Source organism: Halichoerus grypus, chromosome 8 (assembly GCF_964656455.1).
Source record: "Halichoerus grypus chromosome 8, mHalGry1.hap1.1, whole genome shotgun sequence".
Lineage (NCBI taxonomy): Eukaryota > Metazoa > Chordata > Mammalia > Carnivora > Phocidae > Halichoerus > Halichoerus grypus.
In genome coordinates, this window is record NC_135719.1 from 28,612,351 (window position 1) to 28,625,988 (window position 13,638).

Genomic DNA, 13,638 nt, shown 5'->3' on the forward strand with positions numbered 1-13,638 from the left:
TGACAAACTAATTTGGTTTGAGAGAACTCTGGCCAGGGACCAGGTCTAAAGAGCTCTTTTGAACAACATGGAACGTTCCTGGTATACTGGACTAGTAAGTTTAATATAACAGTAGGTTCTCTCACTGTTTCAATACTGTTTAGAGGAAGGGATCCAGATCTTTCACAAAAGGAAACAGCTATTTGTAAACGATGTGGACAAGCACCCACAGGCGCCCTGGCATGCTGAGCCACCTCGTGACCACATGAAGTTGGGGGCCTTCCATGTGCCTGGAGAAGCCACCATGGTGGTCAGTAGCTGGATCTCAGGCTTTTATTCATGGCACATCTATCCGGTGGGGTGGGGTGGAGGGGACTTTGAAATTCAACGAGATAGAACATGTCACCATTTTAAAAAAATAATACCTATGGATTACACTCCCTGGTTTCGAAGGTTCTCCTCTGGTATTACAATGGACCATGTTTATTCTCAGCTTGCCCCCCGCCCCCTACCTTTTTTTTTTTTTTAACCTGGCATGAAAAAGATAAAATATTTGCATAGCCAGTTTTGGAAATTTCTGGTTGGCTGTTTTAACATTAAAAAATTAAAAAAACACCATAAATTTACTTTATGCCTTTTTGACTTCTTGTGCACATGGGTTTGGTTTCAGAATGCACAATTAAGCATTTTCAAGGTTGGCTGTCTCAACCTTCTAAGAGTGAGGGGCGGGGCCAGAGCCATAGCCGGTGTCTACATGTGATGCAATACTTCCTGTGACCTCACAGCTTTGGATGGCAAAGCAATTGCTCAGCATGACACAAGTAATCAGTCCAAAAAGCTGCCACAAACCCTCTCGATGAGAGATTTTTAAAAAACTACTTTTTTTTTTTCTGAGTAACAAAAGAAACCCCAGTAATATGAGGGACATGGGTGTTAGTAATTACCACAAATTGAAAGTATTGTTCCGCATGAAAAGTAAAACTTCCAAAAAATTTCTCCAAGATTCTATTTAATAAATAATTTTAAGGAACCACTTATGCAAAACTTGAATAAATTACTGAAAACTCCACGTGCTGTGTAATAATTAAAAACAAAAAGGAATTACAGGAGATACTCAAACTACTATAATTCTTCAAACAAGTAAAAAAAAGTCCCCCCTTTTTTTGTTTTTTAATTTATTTTTCTTTTTTTTGCTGCTCTTTATGTCAGAGGGAAAAGCATCCTTTCTGGAGAAGGAGAAGCTAGCTCCAATGAAGAGATGGTCTACCTCCTGCATTTTCTGAGGATACACCCACAGCAAAGCTGGGCGCTATCTCCTCTCTTTCTTAGGATTATTAGAAGCGATTCTAAGGCTCTCGAAGGTTTTAAAAGTATTCTTTTGCTAGTGAGGATTTTACCCATCTTATCCGTATTTCTTGGAAACAGGATCTCTCCTTAGTGAGGCAGATTTAACTCCTCAGTGTCCTTGGCCAAGAACGGTGTTCTCCAGAGGTAATCTTGGAAGGAAGAGGCTGCATATTGCTGCTCAAAACAGGGTAGCTAAGGACACATTTTTTTTTTTCCTCAAGAAATGTAGGAGGCACCAAAAAAGGGACCGCTCAGGGGTGGGGCTGCCCCCTCAGTGTGTTATGGAGCCACAGGCAGGGTTACCCTGCCCTGTAGAGGGGACCCCAATGGGAGTGGCGCCCCTTTACCTGGCTGAACCCAGACAGATGCAGGTGGAGGTGGGGATGGGCTTCCTTCCCGGCTTCCCTCAGCCTCTTCCCTTTGGAAAGAGGCACAGGCCGGGTTTCCAAGTAGCCTAGTGTGGGGGCTTACACAGTGACCAAAAGGTCAATTCCTCGCCTCTCTCTTGGGGCACCGATGATCACTTCCTAGGGGCCCTCCGGTGATAGTTCACTGTGAAAGTGTCTTCAAAGGAGAAATGTGAGCAGGCTGTCATCTTTGCTCATACATGGGCAATTCCAAATAGTGAGTTCGGAACCTTGCTTTTTGGACCCAGGGTGTCTTTGGAAAGCTCCTGTCACCTGAGCTGCCCGGCACCGGGAGCGATCACTACACCTCACCGCGCGCCCTGCGAGGTAGGTTGTCCCGTTGCCCATCCTAGGACGCCTGCTGCTTTGATGGCAGTGTGAATGTTGCTCGAGCGGGGGGGGGGGGGCGTGGGAGGAGGTTTTGCTTATGGATGGAGCTGTGTATTCCTAAAGGGCCACCGCGGCCACCAGAGCGAGTCAGCGGGCGGCACAGTGCCTCCTGTCCTCCCGGGACTCGGGAGGGGAAGCAGGTGCGTACCCGCAGCACGCCGCCGCCGCCGCACTCCCGGGCTGCGGCTTTGCTTCTAAACCCTGGGTGGTACCGACCGCACACGTGTGACCGCTAACGGGAAGAGGTCAGTCGCCGGGGTGGGGGCGGGGCGAGGAAAAAAAAGCAAAAAAAAAAAAAAAGGTAAAACACTCCCTTCTAAAAACAAAGGGCTGCAAATTTCTTTATTTCTTATTGAGGAACAAAAATACTCTTGCAATGGCTATTGAGTTTCCACAGGTACGAGGCAGATGCTAGCTAGCACACCCACTTCCAACAGTATGACTTGTTTCCTATCCGTCTACTACCTGAGTGGCGTCAGTGTAGGTTCAGGCACCATTAGGAACGTTTGACCAAACACGTACACAGCACTGACAGAGGAGTCGCCGGCCTTCCGGTTGACCAGGGCATGTAAAAAAGACACCGACAGAATGGAAAAGAAATCCTTTATGGTAAAAGCTGGCGCGCGCGGCGCACTCAGGGCCGGGCCCCGCGCGCCTCGCGCCGCCGCCGCAGCTCCTCGCGGTAGCAGTACGAGCAGTAGTGCTCGGTCTCGGCGCGCCCGTAGAACGCGCAGTTCTCGCGCTGGCAGCGCCGCTGCGCCAGCCCCGGGCCGCCGCGGCCGCACTCACCGTTCGAGCGCGCGGCCGGCGCGTCGGCGTCGGCGAACTCCAGGCCGTCGCGCGCGGCGCCGAAGCCGTTGGTGTAGGTCTGCGACTTGTGCTCGGCGGGGCCGGCAGCCCCCGCCGCGCCGGGCAGGGCGCCGGGGACGGCGCGCGCCAGCGACTCGACCGTGTTGACGGTGCGCAGGGCGGCGGCGCGCGCCGGGCTGTAGCTCTGCGACGACAGCGAGCGGTTCTGCTGCGGGTACGTGGCGCACGGCCGCAGCCCGCCCACGGCCGGCGCGCACGCGTCGTCCCGCGCGCCCGCGGCCTGCACGTGGATGACGCTCTGGCGCGCTGGCGCCGGCGGGCTGCGGCCGGGGAGCGGTCCGCTGGCGCCCGCGCGCCGCGCGCCCCCGCCGCTCGGGGAAGCCGCGCCGCCCGCCGCCGCCGCCCGCGCCGCCCGCGCGCCCGCCGCCGGCCCGGGGCTCGGGCGCTCCTTGAGCTTGAGCACCAGCTGCGTGGGCGGCCCGGCCGGCGGGCCCGGCGAGGCGCGCTCGGCACCCGGCGCGCCCTCGGTCTCTGGCCTGCGCGGCGGCCCCTTGGCCGTGGAGGCGGCGGCGGCCGCGGCGGCGTCGCGGCGCCGCTGCTCCTGCTCGGCGCTGAAGCGCTCCTGCGCGCTGGTCAGGTAGTAGCCTATCATCTCCTCGTGGAACTGGTGCCGGTGGCTGGTGAGCAGCAGGCCGGCGAAGATGAACTTGCGCTCGCCCTGCATGGCGGCGCGCAGGATGTTGAGGCTCAGCTTCACGTCCGTGCTGTACTTCCAGGCGTCGCCCCGCGGCCCGCCGCCCTTTTCGGCCGGCGACGCCCCGGCCGCCTTGTCCGTGGGCGACGGCGTGGTCTTCTCCGACGGCGACGTGCTCGCCGACGCGCCCGACTCCTCCTTGCTGCCCTTGCGCGACTTGGTCTTCTTCTCCTTGCCGCGCTCGGGTGCGTCGCCGTTCTTGCCGTTGGCGGAGTTGGCACGGCCCATCTTGCCGTGCACCAGGCCGCCCAGGCCGCCCATGTTTTTCTTTAGCTTGATGCCCAGCGTCTTGCTGAAGCTGCCCAGCTTGTTGGCCACAGAGTCCGCGCGGGTCTTGTCCTTCTCTTTGCGCTGCTTCTCCTTCTCCTTGTCCTTGCCGTTCTTGCCATTATTGCTGTTGGAATTGCTGCACACCGAGTCCCGGTCCGAGTCCAGGGAGTCGGCCAGGGACTGCACGTCCTCCCCCACTGAGGCTGTTGGGGATTCCGGTTGTGCCAGAGGGGCCTGTAGCGGGAGAGGGAGGTCAGGGAAGGAAGGAGGTTAGAGATGAGCCGTCCCCACGTGGGACCAACAAAGGCAGACCACCCCAGCTCCCATGCTGGGGTCTCACTGCCCCAATCCAGGATGCCTTTTTGGTGAGTTCAGGTTGCTGGTAGCCTGGAACCCCGAGGCGGGGAGTTTGGGCAAGGTGCAGATACCCACCTGGCTCTGAGCTCCAGAGCCTCTCTACATTTTAGACTTAACCATGCCCAGACTCTGCCCTTCTAACCCTGGCTAGGCTGGTCTATGACCAGACACAGGTCCCAGCCGGCTTCTAGAGCGAGAGGCCTGGTAAGGATCACACTTCACCTGCATCTCTCCTACAAATGTGTCTCACCTATTCGTTCCAGGCAGGGGATAGACATCTTGCCCTCATGTTGCAACAAAAATGCTCTTAGTTCTGGGGATGACCATTTTACTCTAGGGGTTCCTTTCTCAGATTGGCAATGTGGAGTGTTAAACTGAGGATTCTGAAATAGGACCTGGGCTTAGCAGGAAAGATGTTACCATTCCCAGAGAAAGGGGACCTAGGGTGTGAGGAGGGAGCATCTCTGTGAACACCTTGGACAAGGCCCACTGTCAGCCAGTGAGGAGGGCAAGGCCAGTGTGGACACCTGGTCAGGACCATGGGGTAGGTGGAGAGCCTGAGAAGGGCGATGAGTGGAACCTGCTGCTGCCTTGTGGAGGTTCCTTGAGGGAGAATTCAGACAGCATCATTGGGTGAACACCAGGGACCTCATACTAGAAGCTGAGTGGCAGGAACTGGTGCTCACCCCTAAATGGGCTTTTCCTGGCCTCTAGGGGAAGAGCCCGGGAGAAGGCCCCATTGTTCTGTCATTTTATTTTTGTCCCTTCCCTCCCCAGGCAGGTCCAGGAGAGGGGTCCAAGAGACCTCTTGCAGCCAAGTCCCCAGAAGCAAGCAGGAGCCAGCCCCCACCACCTACCAGCCTGAAATTCCTTCCTTCCTCTTCCCACCCTGTCCTGGGTCTGGAAGGAGGTAGAGGTCTCAAAATGGTTTGTCAGTGACACAGAAGGGCAGAAGCTCAGGGGTTTGGCCCAGGAAAGGGGGGTGTGGTTGGTGCTGGCAGTGCCCATTGGTGGGAGCCCAGTGAGTAAGGAGCCCTGGCTGAAATGTCCTCGGGCTGGAAGGGTCGTTGCCAGGCCCTGAATGTGACATGGGGGCCACCATGGCTTGGCAAGGAGTCCTGCTCATTGTGGTGCTGAGCTGTGTCCCAGCCCAAGAGCCTCCTGATTCTAGATCTAGAGCTGCTGCCTTCACACCATGTGTGTGTGCTAGGAAAGAACACCCCGGCAACACTGGCATTATCCAGGCAGTTGACAGGTCACTGTGGAGGTTAAGAGGCAGGACTCTGGAGCCAGGCTGCCACCAACTGTCCCTTGTGTCCTCAGTAAAATGGGATATCAGTACCTGCCTCCAGGAGCCCTATGAAGATTAAATACAGGTAAAGGCTGGCGTATGAAAACATCCTGAGCAGTGCCTGGCATAGCCCCGTGACTGACTCTGGGCCAGGCACCGCCCTACTGCCTTCCTCCGGTCACTCCTTTGATACTGCTTATGAGTCCCATGGCATGGCCAATGGCCAAGTCTACTGGTGTCTGAGGGGGGCTTTTTTTTGTTTTTACAAATCCCTTTCACTGAGGGTTCACTACTGAGATAACAAAAACATCAATCACTTAAAGTGAATCCTTAGCATCGGGAAGCAGGGACAGAGCAGACTCTCCCTGGGGGGAAGGGGGCGCGTGGGGGCGGATAGGCCCTCTTCTCACTGCCCTCCCAGAGGACGGAGAAGGAGGAGAGAAGGGGGCGCTGAGGAATTGCGCTCCCGGTTCCCTGACTTTTCCAAGGACCCACACACAGTTTATAATTAATTCGCTCCGCTGCAGCACATCGTGTTCCGATCTCGGCTGAGATAGTTTTGTGTTGTGACTTGCCTACGGTTTTCTGAGTGGGTGTGTTTATTCCTCTCCTTCTGGAGAAAATAAAGGGACCGAAAGAAAAAAAAAAATCCCCAACAACCATCCCCTAGCCGGAGCGCGCGCCTACATAGAGCAGCAAGCACGCGTGCACACAGGCGCCGGCTAAACCCGAGCCACTTCTGGCCAGAGCCAGGGCGGGTGGGCGGCCGGGCGGGCGCCGGGGAGCCCAGCCCCCACCCGCGCCGGCGGCGAGCGAGCGGCCAGGACCCAACCAGCCGGTCGGGGCCGGGCGCACGCCAGGCTCACCCGGGTCTCCGAGGGGATCCGGATCCACGTCACATTCATGTAGCTGTGCAGAAGGTTCAGCTTGGCTTCGAGCGACAGGATCAGGCTGGTGAGAGAAGAACACCGAGTGAAACGCGCCGCAGCGGGCCCGCGCTCGCCCGCACGCACCCCGCCCGCAGGCCCGCCAGCTGTCCCAGGAGGAGGAAAACCGGGCGACCGCCGCCCTTTAGGGCGTTGGGGGAGGGACGCGGGGGAGGGGCTCACTGGGCCAGCCGGGCGTTATCGTTGTCGTCCTTCCCCCACTCCCAGTCCTTCCCGGGGTCCACTGCAAAGTGCAGAGGCAGCAGCTTGTGCTCCGAATCCGTCAGGGGGATCACGGCTGGAACAGAAGAGAGAAACGCGGTGCCAGGTGGCCCACGGGCGGGCCGGGAGGCTCCAGGCCCCAGCAGCCCCCAGGGAGGCCAGGAAAGGGAGTCCCAAGCCCAGGGGTCTCCTTAATTAAGGAAACCGAACGGAGACGAACACAGACCATCTGTGCCAGCAGGAGCGTTAAGACCACAGGTGTCAAAACCACTACTGATAGTTTAGAATACTCGGTATTTATTGTGGACATGGAAGAGCAGCTGGAGACATCACCGGCACTCTGCTAACGACTTGGGGCTGTCAGAAGGCAGGTACCGCGGTTGGGCAGCAGACAAAAAAGGCCGTGGCTGTTTCTGTAATTTTGGAGGAAGGACCCAAGCCGGGCTCTTGGTCACCTCACGGTGTACAAATTAGGCAAGTGAGGGCTGCCTGCCCATCTGCTCATTTGTGAGCTCACTCAATAATTCTGCATCAGTTCGGGGAGGGGGGGGGGTGGGTGGGAGCTCCCACAGGGAGCTCACCGGTAGCAACAACAAAATCTCATAATCTCTGGTGGTGTTAAGTACCCTGCAAAGTAAACAGCAGACTCGTGGGGAGCTAGGGCAAGCCCTTCTAGGGCGGGTCGGGGCGGCTTCCGAGGAAGTTACGTGTAGGCGGGAACTGCAGCGAGGAGAGACCTCACCCAGGGACCCATTCACCACAAACACTCCTGAGGGAAACGCCCACCTGGGGGAAGTCTTGGCGCATCTCAGAAAGGCTGGGGCGGAGTGGGGTGTTCACAGGGTTTGCCTGGATCTGCTAGAAGCTTCCGCGCTGCTGTGGGACCCAGTGCCCAGTGAGAACAGAACAGCTTGAACAGCTTGCTCCTCCCCTGGGTTTACCCTACCTCCGCCTCCTCACTCTGTCCGCCCCCCCGCCCCCCGCCCCTTGGTGGCCATGAGCCTGGTGTCATTTCCCATGATTCATGGCAAGGGTGTCACGGCAAGAACAAAAAGGCAAATAAGTAAATAAAATCTATGACTGAATACCATTAAAAGTGGACTTTCTAATAAAAAAAAATTGCAAACGCCGACTCTGCTGCCCTCCAGTGTTGCTAAGGAGAAAATATGAGCACAAATAATCCTCTACTACGATATAAAGGAAACACTACTTTGCTGGGGCGGGGGCGGTGTTTCTGTTTAAAGTGGCTGGGGACTGGCAGTACTGTGCTCTGGTTTGGTTGGTCAAGGGCAACTGGGTTCTGCCTTGACATGGCCATGACACACAGGCTGCCTCTCCCGGGGCTGAGCTGCAGGGTAGTCACACTGGGGGAGGAGGGCTGCAGGGCTGGTTCAGGACCTGCCTCCCTTGGGCCAGCCCAGAAGCCTGTCCGACAGTTCCACAGCTCAACACAAAGGCAGAGAGAGAGTTGGCCTGGCTTCCCATCCACTGGGAAGGGGTGGGGATGGCAGTGGATCCTTCTGTAGACACTTGCTAGGGCAGCACAGCTCCCTGGGGTGCTTGATAAAGCACTGATTCCAGGCCCCCATCCAGATGGCCAAACCAGAGTGTCCAGGAAAAGGAGCCAAGGACTATATTTTAATTAAGCATCCTCTGTGCTTTTTAAAATCATGAGAATTTGGAAAACATTGTCCTAGAGCAGTAATCTGTTTGGAGTAATCACTGTGGGTACACCTTGGGCAATTTGGGAATGGCTGTCCACTCCCTTCCCAGGGGAGGGGTGCTACTGGGAGGTGTCTGCCCAGCCCCCAGCACTTAACAGGTGCCTGGCTGCATGGATGGCATGAGAGCAGAAGCACCGTGGGAGGTGCTGGGCAGTGTGGTTAGCTGTGGGCGGCCTTCTCCCCACACCCCTCCCCATCCTCCTGTATGCTGAAAAGATGGCAGGGGTGAGCTTCTGACTTCCCCACTTGGAGAAGGTCTGCTTGCCAATCAGGAACACCTGTTCTAGACTTTATTTGCATGAGAACCAAACTTTTCTCACTATGATTTTGGTTTGTTTGTTCCAGGTAAACCAACTAAAGTAGTACAGATCTACATGCCCCTCAGCCTCAACTCCCTACCACGGGGCTCCTGGGAATTTTTATCCTCAATGGTTGGATTGAAACTGACTCCCTGGGCTGCCCCCTGCTGAGCAGAAGGTTGGACTCAACTGAAGTTGCTAGAGCCTGACCACCTAGCAGGGTCTTGGCAGCCTCTCAGCACGAATGTTAGTGGGGTAGGGGTCAGGTACTCAGAGAGGTTCTAGGGACATTGCAACACAAAAGGCATCTTCTCTGCAGAGCGTACAGCTAGGGCATGTGGGCGAGGGCCAGGGCTGCAGGGACCGAGAGCCCAATCCGTAGCTGCACAGTCCAGGAAGGCCTTGAGAACAGGCCCTACCTGCAAGCATTAGCTGCTTTGGATGCCTCTGCTTCCCACTTTACACATTGACTTTTCCCAATTGGAAACCTGGCCTCACCCTGTGAGATATGTAGTGATGTGACGGCTTGCCCTCTGGTGGCAGTGTCAGGAACAGCAAATGCTTTTCAAAATAAGCCAGCAAATTCTTTCTTTCCTTGAAAAGGATCTCCTATCTTTTAACCTGAAAACATACAGACACCATCTCAAACCAGCCTGGACATATTTTCAGTACTTATTTTCCAAAAATGAATGGACACTTCTGGTTTCTGTTTCCAGGAGAGTGTGGTGCTATCATTACAACAATAACAACAAGCTAGACAAACTGCAGATACACAACTTTCCTTTAACCCATTAGAGAGCAGAAGTCCCAGGGGAACCAGCTAACTCCAAATCTAAGGACAGCTGGGTGCATAAAGGAGAAATGGACATGACTTTCACTGGGGCAGATTCAGTGGGACTGCAGTAAAAAGAATTCAGCTAAAAATTGTTGATAAATTGGTAAAGGAAGAATGTAGCCTAGTGAAAGAAAGAATATTTAGAACCCTGGGGGCTACAGATATAAGGGAAATTCAAATGTACTTGTCGACCCCTTTTCATGGGACCCAACCTGGTGCTCATAAAAAGATTGGCAAGAATTCAGAGAAAGTGTCCTCCATAGATCTTTCTCTCCTATCTATACTAAAGAACAAAAGCTTAAGTTGGGAGGGCAGGGCAACAAACACTGTTGGCCTTAGGGCACTGGGGTCTTTCCCCAGTGAAGCTTGAGGTGGAAGGAGGAAATAAGAAAAAAAAAAAAAAACCCTCTTTTTCCCTGGGGGAGGGGCAGGAACACACGCTGAGCCCAGAACTATAGCTGGGGGAGGTCACTCCCTTTTCAAGATCCAGGGACACAATACCTGCCTAAGACAGAAGCTTAATTAGATTAACAAAAACATCCCCCTTCCTGCTCCCATTTTCACACCCAGGCTAACAAGCTGCAAGTAATAGCAGAAGAGGGACAAGAGTTTGAAGGAAGGGTGCAGCAAACAGCGAGAAAAACCTTCTGGCAAAATACAGCATATCACTAGTGAAATCTGAAGGCTGAGTGCACTAAGGGTAACCAAAGCAGCAATGAAACCAAAACCAACCTCAAGTCCTGACTAGACTGATGTAAACCCCACACTAAAGACCTAGCAAAAGGTAAGGCACCCTTAGTTCCAAGAATCAAAATGATGTACCTTAGTCTTTACTGTCCTACTCAAGATGTCTGGCTTTCAACAGAAAACTGCTAGCATAAGAAAAGACAAGAACCCCCTCTTCCCCAATATGTTGACAAGAGACAAAGCATTTGACAGAACAAGACTCAGATATGATACAGGTATTGAAACTCTCAGACATGGAATTTAGAATAATTGATTAATAAGTTGAATACTCTAATAGAAAAGGGGATACCATGCAAGACTTGATGATTAATTTCTCTCCAGCAGAGAGAAGAAATTTACAAGAAAGAATCAAATGGAAATGCTAGAAATGAAAAAACACAGTAAGAGAGATGAAGAATGACTTCAAGGGGCTGATCAGTACACTTTACACAACTGAGAAAAGAGTCTGTGAACATCAAGATGTGTCAATAGAAGTTACCCAAATTGAAACACAGAAAGAAAAAAAAGAGTTGGGGGGGGGTGCACAACAGAATACCCAAGAGGTGTGGGGCAATACCAGACAGCCTAAGATCTGTGTTAAGTATAATCCCAGAGAGAACCCAAGACAAGGGATATTTAAAGAAATAATGGCTGACAAACATTTCCACTGTGAATGACAAATACCACCATAGAGCCAAGAAGCTAAGGAAAAACCAAGGAGGAAAACAATACCACCACCAACACCACCAAAAATAACCCTACACTTAGAATATTTAAGCTGTTTAAAACCAAAGACAAAATCATAAAGGCAGCAAGAGGAAAAAGGCACATTACATACAGAGAAACAAAGATAAGAAACACAGCAGACTTTTCATGATAAAACAGGTAAGCCAGAAGACAACAGAGTGACATCTTTAAAGCACTGAAATAAAAAACTGCTCATCCATAATTCTATACCCAGAAAAAATATCTCTGAAACATGAAGGAGACATACTTTCTCCAACAAAAATAAAAAAATTAATTGCCTACAGAACTGCACTAAAAAAAAATGTATATATATTGCACTAGGAAATATTAAAAGAAATTGGAAATTGTTTAAGGGGAAGGAATATGCTATCAGTAGAAACCTGGATTTTACATAACAAAATGAAAAGTAAAAGAAGTGGAATAAATGAATATGAAAATAAAACTCATTTTTCTTCCTTTCAATTGTTCTAAGAGACTAAGGTAAAGAGAGATGCAGTGTATTATGTGTTTATAGCATATGTAAAAGTAAAATGCTTGACGGTAATGGCACAAAGGATGGGAGGGGGGGATTGGGAATAAACTGTCATAAGATCCTTATACAATACATGAAGTAGAATATTACTTGAAAATAGAATCTAATTAATTAAAGATGTTTATTGTAAACTCCAGGGAAATCACTAATAATGAAAAATAGAGCCATAGTAAGTCAATAGTGGAGATAAAAAGGAGCCATCAAGAAACTCATTTAACCCAAAACTCACTTATCCAACCATATGATTATTACCATTAAATGTCAATAGTCAAAAAATACCAATATAAAAGCAAAATTGTCAGAATGGATAGAAAAAGCAATACTCAATTCTACTGACTACAAGAAATTCATTTTAAATATAAAGACAGAAAAACTAATGATGTACTATATGTTGGCTAATTGAATTTAAATAAAAAATAACAAAAAAAAGGAAAAATAAATAGATATGAAGACACAGGTAGGTTAAAAGATATTCACTAAGTATAAAAAAGCTAGAGTGACTCTGTTAATGTCAGACGAAGTAGACTCCAGAAGCAGGACTGTTACCAAAGATATAGAGAAACATTATGTAATGATATAGGCCCAATTCTCCAAGAAAACATCACAGTCCTACATGTGTGCATGCTCTTAATGACAGAGCTTCAGAGTACTAAAAGCAAATATTAACAAAAATGAAAGGAGAAACAGACAAATCCATTATGGTTAGAGACTTCATCATTTTTCTCTTAGTAATTGACAGAATAAGTAGATAGAATATCAGCAAGGATGCAGAAGACCTGAACATCATCAGAGAACTTCAATGAATTGACATTTATAGAATGCAACAAGAGCAGAACACATTATTTTCAAGGGTACATGAAATATTCACCAAGATAGAACACATTCTTAGCCCACCTTACAAATTTAAAAGAATAGAAATCATAAAAAGTTTGTTCTCAGACCATTACTAAATAAAACGATAAACATATAACAGAAGATATTTGGAGACTCCTCAACTATTTGGAACTTAAACAACATGCTTCTAAATAATCCACGGGTCAAAGAGGAAGTCTCAAAGGGACTTACAAAAATAGTTTGAACACAATGAAATGGAAATACAACATATCAAAATTTGTGTGATGTAACTAATCTGTGCTTAGGGGAAAATTTATGCAACTAAAATGCTTATATTAGATAAGAAGAAAAGTTCCCAGTTTGTAGTCCAAATTTCTGCTTTAAGAAGCTAAAAAAAAAAAAAAAAAGCAAATTAAACTCAAGGTGGGGAGGAGGGAAATAATAAAGATTAGAGCAGAAATCAATGAAACTAAAAAGAGAAATAGACAAATCAGTGAAATCAAAAGCTGTTTCTTGGAAAAGACACATAAAAAACAACAAAAGATTATCCAAATTCATATTTTAAGAAGTTAGGATAAACGGTAGACTAGGCTTTTAAATGATCTTAAGCTGTTAATATTCCTGCTGGTCAGTACACGTTTATCATACCTTAAGACCACATTTTAGAATGTTGAACTTTTCATTGTTAGATGATTGTAGATTTAAATGGAGTTGTAAGAAATAATGCAGAGAGATCCTGTGTACCCATCCCCTAGGTGCCTCCAAGCTAACATCTTGTATAACTGGAGTACAATATCACAGCCAGGATATAGACCTTGGTACACTCCATTTCTCTGCAATTGTCTTTCTCTACAATTCAGATTGTATAAATTTTCCATGCATTCATTTGTGTGTGTGTATGTGTATTTGGTTCTATGAAATTTTATCACATGTGTAGATTTGTGTAATGCTCTCAATCAAGATACAGAATGATTGCATCACTACAAGGGTCCCTCGTGCTACCCTTTTATGAACACACCCACTTCCTTTCAGCACTTCATTCCTGTTCCTAATCCTTGTCCACCACTGTGACGGATGATTTTATATGTCAACTTGACTGGGTTAAGGGGTGCCCAGATAGCTAGTAAAACATATTTAGCGTATTTCTAGAGGAGATTAGGATTTGAATTGGTAGACTGAGAAAAGAAG

At 49.8% G+C, this 13,638-nt stretch overlaps 1 protein-coding gene across 2 annotated transcripts in view; it reads right to left on the reverse strand.

Annotated features, from left to right (window-relative positions):
- Positions 1-2,437: 2,437 nt before the first annotated feature.
- OTUD7A (OTU deubiquitinase 7A) overlaps positions 2,438-13,638 on the reverse strand; it is a 367,779-nt gene continuing 356,578 nt past the window's right edge. For both annotated transcript variants that reach the window (XM_078078987.1, XM_078078988.1), the window contains 3 exons: positions 6,715-6,829; positions 6,472-6,556; positions 2,438-4,191 (listed from right to left, as the gene is read on the reverse strand). In XM_078078987.1, the coding sequence (XP_077935113.1) occupies positions 2,758-4,191; positions 6,472-6,556; positions 6,715-6,829 (1,634 nt within the window). In that variant the 3' untranslated portion in view covers positions 2,438-2,757. The remainder of the gene's footprint in view (positions 4,192-6,471; positions 6,557-6,714; positions 6,830-13,638) is intronic.